This window comes from Salvelinus alpinus, chromosome 13 (assembly GCF_045679555.1).
Source record: "Salvelinus alpinus chromosome 13, SLU_Salpinus.1, whole genome shotgun sequence".
Taxonomy (NCBI): domain Eukaryota; kingdom Metazoa; phylum Chordata; class Actinopteri; order Salmoniformes; family Salmonidae; genus Salvelinus; species Salvelinus alpinus.
Window position 1 is genome coordinate 36793382 of NC_092098.1, and position 14410 is coordinate 36807791.

The following is a 14410-nucleotide window of genomic DNA, read 5'->3' on the forward strand; positions in this document are numbered from 1 at the left end:
GTGAGTTACCGCCACTCTAATTTCCAATAGTTCTTCCCGGATGTATGTAATGACACAAATCAATTTCTGAGCTTTAATGGAAAAAATAGAACATAAACAAACAAAATACTGCAGAGTTGCTTAAGAGCTAGTCGCGATGCTGCCATCTCCGTCAGCGCCATCAAAATCTTAGGGTTAAGTTAGGGGTAAGGGAAACAGGATTTTGAATGGGAATCAATTGTTTGGACCCAACAAGTATAGTAAAACAAACGTGAAACAAACATGTATGTGCATGTGGGGGGTTATGAGCCAATGTTACCATGTGCACTACAAGTTAAAGTACTATATGTGTCTTCATGTCTTTACATTTTTCCTTTCTCTCTTTACTCTGAGTATTGCACGTTTGTGTTGCATGTTAAATTCTGCCCTTATGGTGTGACCTGAGAAATATTCTCAAAACAGGAAGTAAGTTAGCATTCAGTATTGTGAGGTAGTTGGATGATAGGATCAAGATACTTGCATGTGATGAGTCCAGGGTTTTTCCTGCATAGTGAATTCTTAGGTCGGCTGACCGTGACTACTGCCTCACTGAGTTACCACCTACACCCTTTTTTTGAGCCAGGAAAAATCCTGGAGTCATCCTGAAGGCTCTGTTCCAATATCCATATACTAGCATACGACTTAAAATTAGGCAATATATTGGGCATGCATTGAAAGCGATGTGCTAGTATGGACATTGGAACGTAGCCAAAGGTCAATGATCCCTGATTGTCAGCCATGTTGCTTATACCCTTCATGCACAGCAAACCCTGAGCGTCCATTGTGGGTCTTCCATTTATGCACAGGAACAACTAGCCTGTTTGTCCACCATTCTGGTTCTGGTAAAACCCAAGTGTCCACTGTCTATCATTCGGGATATACCCTGAACATGCTGATGAACATCAAATCATCTCACTGTGACAGCCCTCAGCATTCCCAAAGACACACTTGCAACTCATGCCAACCGCAAAACAAAATAGCTGCTTTCATTGTTGAACCATTATATACACCTTCAAATCCACAGCTGTTCCATCTTCCAGTCACCCAGTTATCCAGTCACCCAGTCAGTCATCCAGTCGTCCTTCTAACCAGTCAGCCAGCCATCCTTCCATCTAGTAATCCAGTTATCCAGTCACCCAGTAATCCAGTCACCCAGTCACCCAGTCATATAATTATGCAGTCAACTCGTCATCCAGTCGTCCTTCCATCCAGTCATTCAGTCATCCAGACATCCTGCCTTTCAGTCAGTTATCCAGTCATCCAGACATCCTTCTTTTCAGTCAGTTATCCAGTCATCCAGTTCACAGCACCTGTCAAACAGTATCACGTCCCTCTCTCTCACTCTTGCTCTCTCACTAAACGGGAGACCAGAGTAGCCGCGCTCCACAAAAACACTGATCCTGCTGCAGGTTTCCTGGTACTTCACTTTAGTAATTCAGTCATTGATAAACCTCACTTAATAAAGATGCCCCTGCCTGATTGTGAGACTTATGGTGTTCTTACTCAGTGTAATGTCAATGGGAAAAGAGGGAGTTTATTAAGCATTTATTAAGTGTTCATTAAGCATTTATTAAAGTCATGTCCACTGTGACTGAGAAAAAACAGATTGATAATTTAAAAACGCAAATGGCCAATACTCACCTTTTGTAGGCTGGTTGGATTCAACTGAGTTTTGTCAATGATTTTTATTGCAACCTGGAGGAGGCATGAGGAGAACTTGGGGTCAGAGAAAGCAAAGGACATTTTACAAAAAAGCACAACAAGAAGACATAAACATCCCAGTAGTAAAACTAGTGGTCGCTAAGGGCAAAGCTAATGGGGATCCATCTAAATAAAAGAACAACCACAACTACAGATCCCCCTCCCATCCACTTCCTACCCCTCCTATCCATGACCCATGTCCCAAGACCAGGGTTCCCCAACTGATGACCCGTGGGTGGTTTTATTCCCACCTCCCCCTCTCTCTTTGCCTCGCTTGCTCTCTCTCCATCTCTCTCGCTTTCTCTCTCCTCCTCCTCTCTCTCTCTCCTCCTCCTCTATCTCCCGCCTCTCTCCCTCTCTCCTCCTCCTCTCTCTCTCTCTCTCTCTCTCTCCTCCTCCTCTCTCTCCCGCCTCTCTCCCTCTCTCCACGCTCCTCTCTCTCTGTGCCGCTCTTTCTCTCTCCTCGTGCCTCTCTCTGTAAAATAATGTAAAAACACCAGGAAATCAGCTCCAAGCTATTTTAATTTTGGAAATCTGTTCCCAAGTATTCCCAAGCATAATAGAGAGACATGTGATCCTATACAAATGTAAGCAAGGTTTGAAATTATTATGTTTAATTCAAATATTATATCTGTTTAGGCTTCTTGCAGTCAATTTGCAGTCTACAAATTATTTGTAATTATGTTCCGGCCCCCCGACCAGCCGCCCAAGAAAAAAAATCGGCCCTGAAGATGCACCTGAAGAGATTTGAGATAATTTGCTTGGTATAAACACTAGAGTGAAGCTTCTGGCTATGCTGGTTCTAGGGGTCGATTTGGGATTGGGCCCCATGCATCCGTCCAACTCACCACCATAGAAATATACACTATTTCTATGCTTTCTATGACTAGCACCCTTTCTTTGCATCATGTACCTTACCCAACAACCCCCCACCCTCCCTGTGCCCCAGCCTCACCTCCTTGCCCGTCAGGATGTGGCGCGCCAGTTTGACCTTGGCAAAGTTGCCCTTGCCGATGGTCTTGAGCAGGCGGTAGTTGCCGATGTGCGGAGTCTCGTCAGAGCAGGAGGCCATGGAGTTCCTGCAGCGGGCACCCAGCGAGCGGCTGGACAGGCTGGTTCCCTTGTCTGAGCGGCTGGCAGCCAGGGACACATGCTGGGGGGAAGAGAATATATGGGAAAGGGGGGGGGTCACCACCAGCACCCTGATGACAATGACCACGTAAAGCCTGGGAACTCTAAAACTCTTTTCACACTATCCTGGTGACACGAAACATACACTGAACAAAAATATAAATCACAACATATAAAGTGTTGGTCCCATGTTTCATGAGCTGATCAAATAATTCCCAGAAATGCTACAGTACATAGACACAAAATCTTATTTCTCTCAAATTTGGTGAACAAATTTGTTTACATCCCTGTTAGTGAGCATTTATCCTTTGCCAAGATAATCCATCCACCTGACAGGTGTTGTATATCAAGAAGCTGATTAAACAGCATGTTCATTACACAGGTGTGTAAAATGTGCAGTTTTGCCACACAACACAATGCCACAGATGTCTCAAGTTTTGAGAGAGCGTGCAATTGGCATGCTGACTGCAGGAATGTCCACCAGAGCTGTTGCCAGAGAATTGAATGTACATTTTTCTACCATAAGCTGCCTCCAACGTCGTTTTAGAGAATTTGTCAGTACGTCCAAACAGCCTCACAACCCCAGAGCATGTTTAACCACGCCAGCCCAGGACTAGAGGTCGACCGATTAATCGGAATGGCTGATTAATTAGGGCCGATTTCAAGTTTTCATAACAATCGGAAATCTGTATTTTTGGACACCGATTTGGCCAATATATATATATTTTTTTACACCTTTATTTAACTAGGTGAGTGTTTAAGAAAACATTCTTATTTTCAATGACGGCCTAGGAACGGTGGGTTAACTGCCTTGTTCAGGGGCAGAACAACAGATTTTTACCTTGTCAGCTTGGGGATTCATTTTTGCAACCTTCCGGTTACTAGTCCAACGCTCTAACCACCTGCCTTACATTGCACTCCACGAGGAGCCTGCGTGGCAGGCTGACTACCTGTTACGTGAGGGCAGCAAGAAGCCAAGGTAAGTTGCTAGCTAGCATTAAACTTATAAAAAACAATCAATCTTCACATAATCACTAGTTAACTACACATGGTTGATGATATTACTAGTTTATCTAGCGTGTCCTGTGTTGCATATAATCGATGCGGTGCCTGTTAATTTCTCATCGAATCACAGCCTACTTCTGTCACGCCCTGGCCATAGAGAGGCTTTTATTCTCTATTTTTGGTTAGGCCAGGGTGTGACTAGGGGGTTGGCATTCTAGTTTCTTTATTTCTATGTTTTCTATTTCTTTGTGTTTGGCCGGGTGTGGTTCTCAATCAGAGGCAGCTGTCTATTGTTGTCTCTGATTGAGAACCATACTTAGGTAGCCCTTTTTTCCACCTGTCTTTGTGGGAAGTTAACTTTGTTTGATGGCATATAGCCTTAAGCTTCATGGTTTGTTTTGGTATTGTTTATTGTTTTGTTGGCGACATCTACTATTAAAAGTATGTATGCTCACAACGCTGCACCTTGGTCCTCTTCTTTTCACTGCCGTGACAGAACTTCCCACCACAAGCGGACCAAGCAGCGTGGTAAGGAGGAGCAGCGGGTTCAGGATTCTTGGACTTGGGAGGAAATCCTGGATGGGAAAGGACCTTGGAGGCAGGCTGGGGAATATCGCCGTCCAAAAGAGGAACTGGAAGCAGCTAAAGCTGAGAGGCGACGGTATGAGGGGGCAAGTCTTCGAAGCAGGCACGAGAGGCAGCCCCAAAAAATTATTTTGGGGGAGAACACGAGTCGGCGAGCAGGGCGAGCGGAGTTGGTCACGGTTGAAGTGCCATGTTTTCCGGTTTTACGCACCGTGCCTTCAGTGCAAAGTCACAGCCCGGTGCGTGCAGTACATGCTCTCCGTACCTGCCGCGTAAAGAGGGGTATCCAGCCAGGTAGGGTGGTGCCGGCTCAGCACTCCTGGTCTCCAGTGCGCCTCCTCGGCCCGGGTTATCCTGCGCCAGCTCTACGATCCCCAGTTTGCCAGGAGAACCCATTGCGGCCTGTTCAAGCTTCCCGCACGTGCTGGGCTAAAGTGGGCATGCAGCAAAAAGGAGAGGTGCACGTGTTAAGCACCAGATCTCCAGTGCTCCCCCACAGCCCGGTTCAACCTGTGCTTGCGCTCTGGAGGTGCTGGGCTAAAGTGGGCATTCAGCCGGGAAGAGTTGTGCCAGGGATACGCACCAGATCTCCAGTGCTCCCCCACAGCCCGGTCCATCCAGTGCCTCCTCCAAGGACGAGGCCTCCAGCGACGGTCCCCAGTCCGGAGCCTCCAGCGATGGTCTCCAGTCCGGAGCCTCCAGCGACGGTCTCCAGTCCGGAGCCTCCATCGACGGTCTCCAGTCCGGAGCCCCCAGCGAGGGTGCCCAGTCCGGGGCCCGCAATGAGAGTGCCCACTCCGGGGCCCGCAACGAGGGTGCCCAGTCCGGGGCCCGCAACGAGGGTCCCCAGTCCGGGGTGGGCGGCGAGGGTCCCCGCACCAGAGGCGCCACCAAAGTGGGGGGAGCCAGAGGCGGAGGGGGTCTACCTCCCGCAACAGAGCCGCCGCCGTAAAGGAGGCCCACCCGGACCCTCCCCTTTAGAGTCAGGTTTTGCGGCCGGAGTCTGCACCTTGGGGGGAGGGGGGGGGGGGGGGGGGTACTGTCAACGATAATAACTACACCCTAAAACTTCCTACCTGGAAATGTTGAAGACTCATGTTAAAAGGAACCACCAGCTTTCATTTGTTCTCATGTTCTGAACAAGGAACTTAAACATTAGCTTTTTTACATGGCACATATTGCACTTTTACTTTCTTCTCCAACACTTTGTTTTTGCATTATTTAAACCAAATTGAACATGTTTCATTATTTATTTGAGGCTAAATTGATTTTATTGATGTATTATATTAAGTTAAAATAAGTGTTCATTCAGTATTGTTGTAATTGTCATTATTACAAATATATATATATTTTTTAAATCGGCCGATTAATCGGTATTGGCTTTTTTGGTCCTCCAATAATCGGTATCGGTATCGGCGTTGAAAAATCATAATCGGTCGACCTCTACCTGTCACGTTCCTGACCTGTTTTCTGTTAGTTTTTGTATGTGTTAGTTGGTCAGGACGTGAGTGTGGGTGGGCAGTCTATGTTTTCTGTTTCTATGTTGGTTAATGGGTGACCTGATATGGTTCTCAATTAGAGGCAGGTGGTTTTCATCTCCTCTGATTGAGAATCATATTAAGGTAGGTGTTTTCACTTTGTTTGTTGTGGGTGGTTGTCTCCTGTGTCTGTGTTTGTTTGCACCATACGGGACTGTTTCGTTCGTTCGTCGTTTTGTGTAGTCATTTTCCTGTTCGTGAGTTCTTCGTTGTATGTAAGTTCGCATGTCCAGGTCTGTCTACTCCGTTTTGTTATTTTGTTAGTTATCAAGTGTTCTTCGTGTTTTCGTTCCTTGTTTAAATAAATCATGTATTATCACAACGCTGCGCCTTGGTTCAATCCCTGCTCTTCCTCTTCGGATGAAGAGGAGGAGGAACGCCGTTACACTACCCAGGACCTCCACAAACTCATTCTGATTGGCTGGGCCTAGCTCTCCAGTGGATGATGCCCCCCAGCCCCCCAGCCCACCCGTGGCTGCACCCCTGCCCACCCGTGGCTGCACCCCTGCCCAGTAATGCGAAATCCATAGATTAGAGCCTAATGAATTTATTTCAATTGACTGATTTCCTTATATGAACTGTAACTCAGTAAAATCTTTGAAATTGTTGTATGTTGCATTTATATTTTTTTGTGCAGTATACTTAGCTGGCTCTGATATTTTATTTTCACATTGCTTCTCTAGTACGTTTCCAGCAACTATGGTGGATGCGTAACCAGGCCAGCCCAGTACAGCTCGGCGAGAGACCAATAGCCCTTTCACACTACTGTGCCAACCGCTGACCTGAACCACACTACTGTGCTGGCTTGGATGGAAGGAATTTTATTTTCAAATGGCCCCTTCCAGCATAGTTTCAGCAACTATGGTAGATGTGTAACCAGGCCATTACAGTTTGGCTCGGCATGGTAGTGTTTACGGTACTATTCTACTGGACTGGTGTAACGTTCGTCGTATGAAGGAAGAGAGGAGGACCAAGGCGCAGCGTGAAAAGTATCCATTTTAATCAAATACGTTAAACAAACAAACAAAATAACGATAAACGAGAATAACACGAAACGAAACAGTTCTGTCTGGTGCAGACACACAAAGACTGAAAATAACCACCCACAAAACCCAACACAAAACAGGCTACCTAAATATGGTTCCCAATCAGAGACAATGACTAACACCTGCCTCTGATTGAGAACCATATCAGGCCAAACACAGAAACGGGAAAACTAGACACACAACAAAGAATGCCCATTCAGCTCACGTCCTGATCAACACTAAAACAAAGTAAACTCAAAAGAACTATGGTCAGAACGTGACAACTGGACTTATAGCATGGTGGCTCTGGCTCTCCAATAGGACAGGGTAATACTGAGAGTGAAGACATCCAAGTAAGATAACACTGATGTAACATTGTTTTTTCCCTAGATCCATTTGTTCATGCAGTTGAAGTAGGATATACACCTTAGCCAAATACATTTTTACATACACCTTAGCCAAATACATTTAAACTCAGTTTTTCACAATTCCTGACATTTAATCTGAGTAAAAATTCCCTGTCTTAGGTCAGTTGGGATCACCACTTTATTTAAAAAATGTGAAATGTCAGAATAATAGTAGAGAGAATGATTTATTTCAGCTTTTATTTCTTTCATCACATTCGCAGTGGGTCAGAAGTTACATACACTCAATTAGTATTTGGTAGCATTGCCTTTAAATTGTTTTGCTTGGGTCAAACATTTTGGGTAGCCTTCCACAAGCTTCCCACAATAAGTTGGGTGAATTTTGGCCCATTACTCCTGACAGAGCTGGTGTAACTGAGTCAGGTTTGTAGGCCTCCTTGCTCGCACATGCTTTTTCAGTTCTGCCCAAACATTTTCTATAGGATTGAGGTCAGGGCTTTGTGATGGCCACTCCAATACCTTAACTTTGTTGTCCTTAAGCCATTTTGCCACAACTTTGGAAGTATGCTTGGGGTCATTGTCCATTTGGAAGAACCATTTGCGACCAAGATTTAACTTCCTGACTGATGTCTTGAGATGTTGCTTCAATATATCCACATAATTTTCCATCCTCATGATGGAAAATGTGAAGTGCATCCGTCCCTCCTGCAGCAAAGCACCCCCACAACATGATGCTGCCAACCCCGTGCTTCACGGTTGGGATGGTGTTCTTCGGCTTGCAAGCCTCCCCCTTATTCCTCCAAACATAACAATGGTCATTATGGCCAAACAGTTCTATTTTTGTTTCATCAGACCAGAGGACATTTCTCCAAAAAGTACGATCTTTGTCACAATGTGCAGTAGTAAACCGTAGTCTAGCTTTTTTATGGCGGTTTTGGAGCAGTGGCTTCTTCCTTGCTGAACGGCCTTTCAAGTTATGTCGATATAGAACTCGTTTTACTGTGGATATAGATACTTTTGTACCTGTTTCCTCCAGCATCTTCACAAGGTCCTTTGCTGTTGTTCTGGGATTGATTTGCACTTTTCGCACCAAAGTACGTTCATCTCTAGGAGACAGAACCCGTCTCCTTCCTGAGCAGTATGATGGCTGCGTGGTCACATGGTGTTTATACTTGCGTACTATTGTTTGTATAGACGAACGTGGTACGTTCAGGCATTTGGAAATTGCTCCCAAGGATGAACCATACTTGTGGAGGGCTTGGCTGATTTCTTTTGATTTTCCCATGACGTCAAGGAAAGAGGCACTGAATTTGAAGGTAGGCCTTGAAATACATCCACAGGTACACCTCCAATTGACTCCAATTATGTCAATTAGCCTATCAGAAGCTTCTAAAGTCATGACATCATTTTCTGGAATTTTCCAAGCTGTTTAAAGGCACAGTCAGCTTAGTGCATGTAAACTTCTGACCCACTGGAATTGTGATACAGTGAATTATAAGTGAAATAATCTGTCTGTAAACAGTTGTTGGAAAAATTACTTGTGTCATGCACGAAGTAGATATCCTAACCGATTTGCCAAAACTATAGTTTGTTAACAAAACATTTGTGGAGTGGTTGAAAAACGAGTTGTAATGACACCAACCTAAGTGTATGTTAACCTCCGACTTCAACTGTAGGCGGAGGTTTAATGGACTGAAAGCAACACCCAGGACTGCTGGTACACCAGCAGTGGGAAAAGTGGGAAAAGTACCCAATTGTTCTACTTGAGTAAAAAATAAAGGTACCTTAATTTAAAATGACTTAAGTGAAAGTCACCCAGCAAAATACTACTTGAGTAAATGTCTAAACGTATCTGGTTCTAAATGTACTTTAGTACAGTGGTGGAAAAAGTACTCAATTGTCATACTTGAGTAAAAGTAAAAAGCACAAGTAAATGCAATACATCAAAATTCCTCTATTAAGCAAACCAGATGGCACCATTTATGTTTTTTCTTTATTTAGGAACAAACAGAAGCACACTCAGACATCATTTACAAACGCAGTATTTGTGTTTAGTGAGTCCGCCAGATCAGAGGCAGTAGGTATGACAACACGTTATATTGATAGGTGCGTGAATTGGACCATATTGCTACCCTGCCTGAGCATTCGAAATGTAACGCGTACTTTTGGGTGTCAGGGAAAATGTATGGAGTAAAAAGTACATATGTTCTTTAGGAATGTAGTGGAGTAAAAGGAAATGTTGTCAAAAATATAACTAGTAAAGTACAGATACCCCCCAAAAACGACTTAAGTAGTACTTTAAAGTATTTTTACTTAAGTAATTTACACCACTGGTGACCAGTCACATAATGTCCATGTTAAATACTTAGTCATAGGCCAAGATGCCAAGATCACTGATGTTACTTCTAGCACTACAAATACTGAGCTCGTGTACATCAAACCTGGGTTCAAATACTATTTAAAATCTTTCAAATATTTTGAGTGTTTGTTTTAGACTGCCTGGAGTGCCATTTGTGCAGGATTTGCAATTTTGGGAGTTTTCTATCGGCTCTATTGCAAGAGGCAAGCTCAATCAAACACAGCTAAAGTATTTGAAATTATTTCAAATAGAATTTGAACCCAGGTCTGGTATGCATCACATGCTAGTAAGTGCTCGATTTCAGAACCCAACAGCTTTAGTAATAGGTGCTGTGAAGATCCAATCCAAAGCTTGAGTCATGGCTAATTTTCAGTCATTCAGACAGGCAGCAGAGCATAAGAAAAAAAGACACTTACAGGAACAAAGATAAAATGTACAGCTCCTTGTCATGTGATCAAAAGGAAACAGGGCCCAAAAAAACACGAGAATAAGATGCCAGTAAGAGAAGGAGAGAAAAGAGAGAGAAACAGAGAGAGCGAGAGAGAGATGCGGCGAGAGAGAGAGAAGCGCAGAGAGAGGCAGAGAGAGAGATGTGGAGAGAGAGAGCGGCGCAGAGAGAGAAAGAGAGGCTGAGAGAGAGAGGTAGAGAGGTAGAGAGAAAGAGAGGTGGACAGAGAGAGAGAGGCAGAGAGAGAGGCAGAGAGAGTGAGAGAGAGAGAGAGAGAGAGAGAGAGAGAGAGAGAGAGAGAGAGAACGAGAGAGAGAGTGAGTGAGTGAGAGAGCAGATGCAGGCACAGTGGTCCCTGGCCGGTCTCGAGGCCTGAGGCTTAACACTTCCATCCCCTCAGCATGTCCTCCTGCTCTCTGCCTGAATGGCAACCTATTCCCTTTAAAATGCACTACTTTTGAATAGGGCCCATCTGGTCAAAAGTATCAAATCAAATCAAATTTTATTGGTCACATACACATGGTTAGCAGATGTTATTGCGAGTGTAGCAAAATGCTTATGTCCACTAAATAAGGAAGAGGCCCATGGGGCTCTGGTCAAAAGTAGTGCACTTTATAGGGAATATGGTACCATTTGGGACGCTCTAACAGTCTCCACACAAATATTTGGGATTTGTAATAATGACAGATTGCTTCATCAAACAGTTCCTTGATAAACACACATTTCAGCAGAGAAATGACCATCTATGGAATCACATCTAAAGAGGAACCCCCATACACAAGAGCATAGTATTTTAAGCAAATTAGATAGGCCTACAGTGTATTTGGAAAGTATTCAGGCCCCTTCCCCTTTTCCACATTTTGTTATGTTACAGCCGTATTCTAAAATTGATTAAATAAAAATGTTCCTCATCAATCTACACACAATACCCCATAATGACATATCAAAAACAGCTTTAGACATTTCTGAAAATGTATACATTTTTTTAAACAGAAATACCTTATTTACATTAGTATTCAGACCCTTTGCTATGAGACTCGAAATTGAGCTCAGGTGCACATGTTTCCATTGATCATCCTTGTGATGTTTCTACAACTTGATTGGAGTCCACTTGTGGTAAATTGATTGGACATGATTTGGAAAGGCACACACCTGTCTATATAAGGTCCCACAGTTGACTGTACATGTCAGAACAAAAACCAAGCCATGAAGTCAAAGGAATTGTCCGTAGAGCTCCTAGACTGGATTGTGTCGAGGCACAAATTTCGGCAGCATTGATGGTCCCCAAGAACACAGTGGCCTCCATTCATTCTTAAATGGAGGAAGTTTGGAACCACCAGAACTCTTCCTAGAGCAAGAACCCGATGGTCAGTCTGACAGAGCTCCAGAGTTCCTCTGTGGAGATGGGAGAACCTTCCAGAAGGACAACCATCTCTGGAGCCCTCCACCAATTAGGCCGTTATAGTAGAGTGGCCAGACGGAAGCGAATCCTCAGTAAAAGGCATATGACAGCCCACTTGTAGTTTGCCAAAAGGCACCTAAAGGACTCTCGAACCATGACAAACAAGATTCTCTGGTCTGATGAAACTAAGATTGAACTCTTGGCCTGAATGCCAAGCACCACGTCTGGAGGAGACCTAGCACCATTCCTATGGTGAAGCATGGTGGCGGCAGCGTCATGCTGTGGGGATGTTTTTCAGCAGCAGGGACTGGGAGATTAGTCGGGATCTAGGGAAAGATGAATGGAGCAAAGTACAGAGAGCTCCTTGATGAAAACCTGCTCCAGAGGGCTCAGGACCTCAGACTGGGATGAAGGTTCACCTTCCAACAGGACAACGACCCTAAGCACACAGCCAAGACAACGCAGGAGTGGCTTTGGGACAATTCTCTGAATGTCCTTGAGTGGCCTAGCCAGAGCCTGGACTAGAACCCATCAAACATCTCTGTGAGACCTGAAAATAGCTGTGCAGCAACGCTCCCCATCCAATCTGACAGAGTTTGAGAGGATCTGCAGGGAAGAATGGGAGAAACTCCCCAAATATAATTGTGCCAAGCTTGTAGTGTCATACCCAAGTAGACTCAAGGCTGTAATCGCTGTCGAAGGTGCTTCAACAAAGTACTAAGTAAAGGGTCTGAATGCTTATGTAAATGTCATATTTCAGTATTTTTTTTATACATTTGCAAAAATGTATAAAAACCTGTTTTCGCTTTGTCATTATAGGGTATTGTGTGTAGATTGCGGATTTTTTATTTAACCCATTTTAGAATAAGGCTGTAATATATAAAAATGTGGAAAAGTCAAGGGGTCTGAATACTTTCCGAAGGCGCTGTAGATAGATAGATTATGTTTATTACTAATCTCTATTGTTGCTTGTGCGGGCCCGACTGCTACTGGTTAGAGGCTGTAGCGGATGGCGCTGCGCTGTTTAACCCGATAGCTCTGTATAGTCCGCTATACGCAGCAATCAATTGCATTTGCACAACATTGTATGCAATGATCCGAAAGAATAAACCTTAAATCAATCAGACTAGTGAAGTTTTCTCCTTTTTATTAATAGGGTACGACAATATGCCAGTCATAACGGCTGGAATACACCGGCAGTACGTGACATCACTATCTATACAGCGTTATAAATAGGTGACGGTTAGTATGAAGCTTCTGCGCATATCCACTGACTGAGTGTTATCGTATGCGGATGGACTCATCCCGGTCTGTTCGCCTATAGCCATCATCTCTTTCGCTGTTAAGACGTTCAAGGATACGGCCCATTTTGAGAACCTGCTATGCTAAATATCCATCCACTCTCATAAACAGGCTCCCTTTTCAAACAACCAAAATGCACACCATATAATATGCGCTACAAATAAATATGGCGAATGTAAGGCACCATATTATGAGACATAAAACAATAATCCACATAGGATGCAGAATTTTTGCATGCACACAAATTATGGGGATAGCCTAATAATTTCACTTACATGGTCCGTGCCCCTGTCGTTCCCAGACGGTAACGCAGAACGAGAAGACATTTTCCCTGAGTTTTTCCAGAATTACTCTTTGTTTGCGCTTCTAATATTTATAGGATCAGGCTCCACTGATAATAACATCCGACATCGGCAGTTCCGCAGCTGAGACCAGGTCCAAATCAATCTGTTTCTTCTCCAACCCGCGAAGCCGTGATCGAGAGGAGACTTCTGCCAATCATGGCAGCAGCAGCCAACCGATATCGGGGGTGTCCTCAAGCGAGCTGCATTTCTCTGGCAAAATTCTCTCAATTCGGAAATTTAGCACGAGAAGGAACGCAAACCCACGACTAAATCTAAAGCCAAATGTTTCTGTAGCGACTCTCCACCCCCTGCCTCAGTTTGGCATACAAAACAAATATGGCTTCGGGAGGAGCGTCCCCGTTTATAATAATACAACTGTATGATCTACCAATGCCCCATCGCTGTCCTGCATGCAACCGACGGTGATTGCATCACTCCACGGGAAAACATAGGGTATTTTGCACGAAAAGGCCGAATCGTTCATAACCCGATTGTCCTGGTGGCTGCTCGGTGAGATGCGCCAATTCTCCCGTCAAAGACGCTTACTGACACATCCACCGACCGAAAACGCACTGCCTATTTTATGAGCGTAAACTTGAGCGTAAAATAAACCTATCCAAAACTGCAGAGGTAATGAGCGTGTTTAAATCACTGACCCATCTTCAATATGTATTATAGGCCTACTGCATCATTTATGTAGCCTATTGTTTGTTCTTGCATTTGTATCCAAACCGTTACAGTACATTACGATCGGTGCTATCCTGATTGGTTAGCTATAGCCTAAGCCAGTATATAGATAAACAAACACCCCGCCACGCTCTCCAATGCATCAATCCATTTTTAAGGTATTCTCCCAACCAAAGCCACCACTCCAGGGCAGGTGCACAAATTGGGATTATTGTAGGATAGCCTACAGATCGACCAATATACCTTCTCTAGTCAAATCGGGAGCCTGGACATTTTTTTTATGATATGAAGATTCATATGAATAAATTATTCCAAAAGGTAGAGTTAATTGGACATCACTTTTGGTATTGTAGACTTGGACTAGCCTAGTTACAACTATGTTGCAGATAAAATCAGGACTAGGCCTAAAGTGTATAGCCTAATATTAAAGTGTATAAGAAGTAAAGGAATTCAAATCTTTGCACATCTAAATCGTATATAAAAACAAAAATTGTATGTGT

General features: G+C 44.0%; 1 protein-coding gene across 10 annotated transcripts in view; it reads right to left on the reverse strand.

Moving 5' to 3' along the window:
* The window catches only part of LOC139537615 (MAP/microtubule affinity-regulating kinase 4-like), a 75102-nt gene extending 61004 nt beyond the window's left edge, over nucleotides 1-14098 (reverse strand). For 3 of the 10 annotated variants that reach the window (XM_071339140.1, XM_071339141.1, XM_071339136.1), the window contains exons 1-3: nucleotides 13155-14097; nucleotides 2675-2872; nucleotides 1660-1713 (exon numbers count right to left, since the gene is read on the reverse strand). In XM_071339140.1, coding sequence (XP_071195241.1) covers nucleotides 1660-1713; nucleotides 2675-2872; nucleotides 13155-13205 — 303 coding nt within the window. In that variant the 5' untranslated portion in view covers nucleotides 13206-14097. Of the gene's footprint in view, nucleotides 1-1659; nucleotides 1714-2674; nucleotides 2873-13154 lie in introns of all 10 variants that reach the window. The other 7 variants (XM_071339138.1, XM_071339146.1, XM_071339147.1 and 4 more) reach the window with 4 other exon arrangements.
* Nucleotides 14099-14410: the final 312 nt, after the last annotated feature.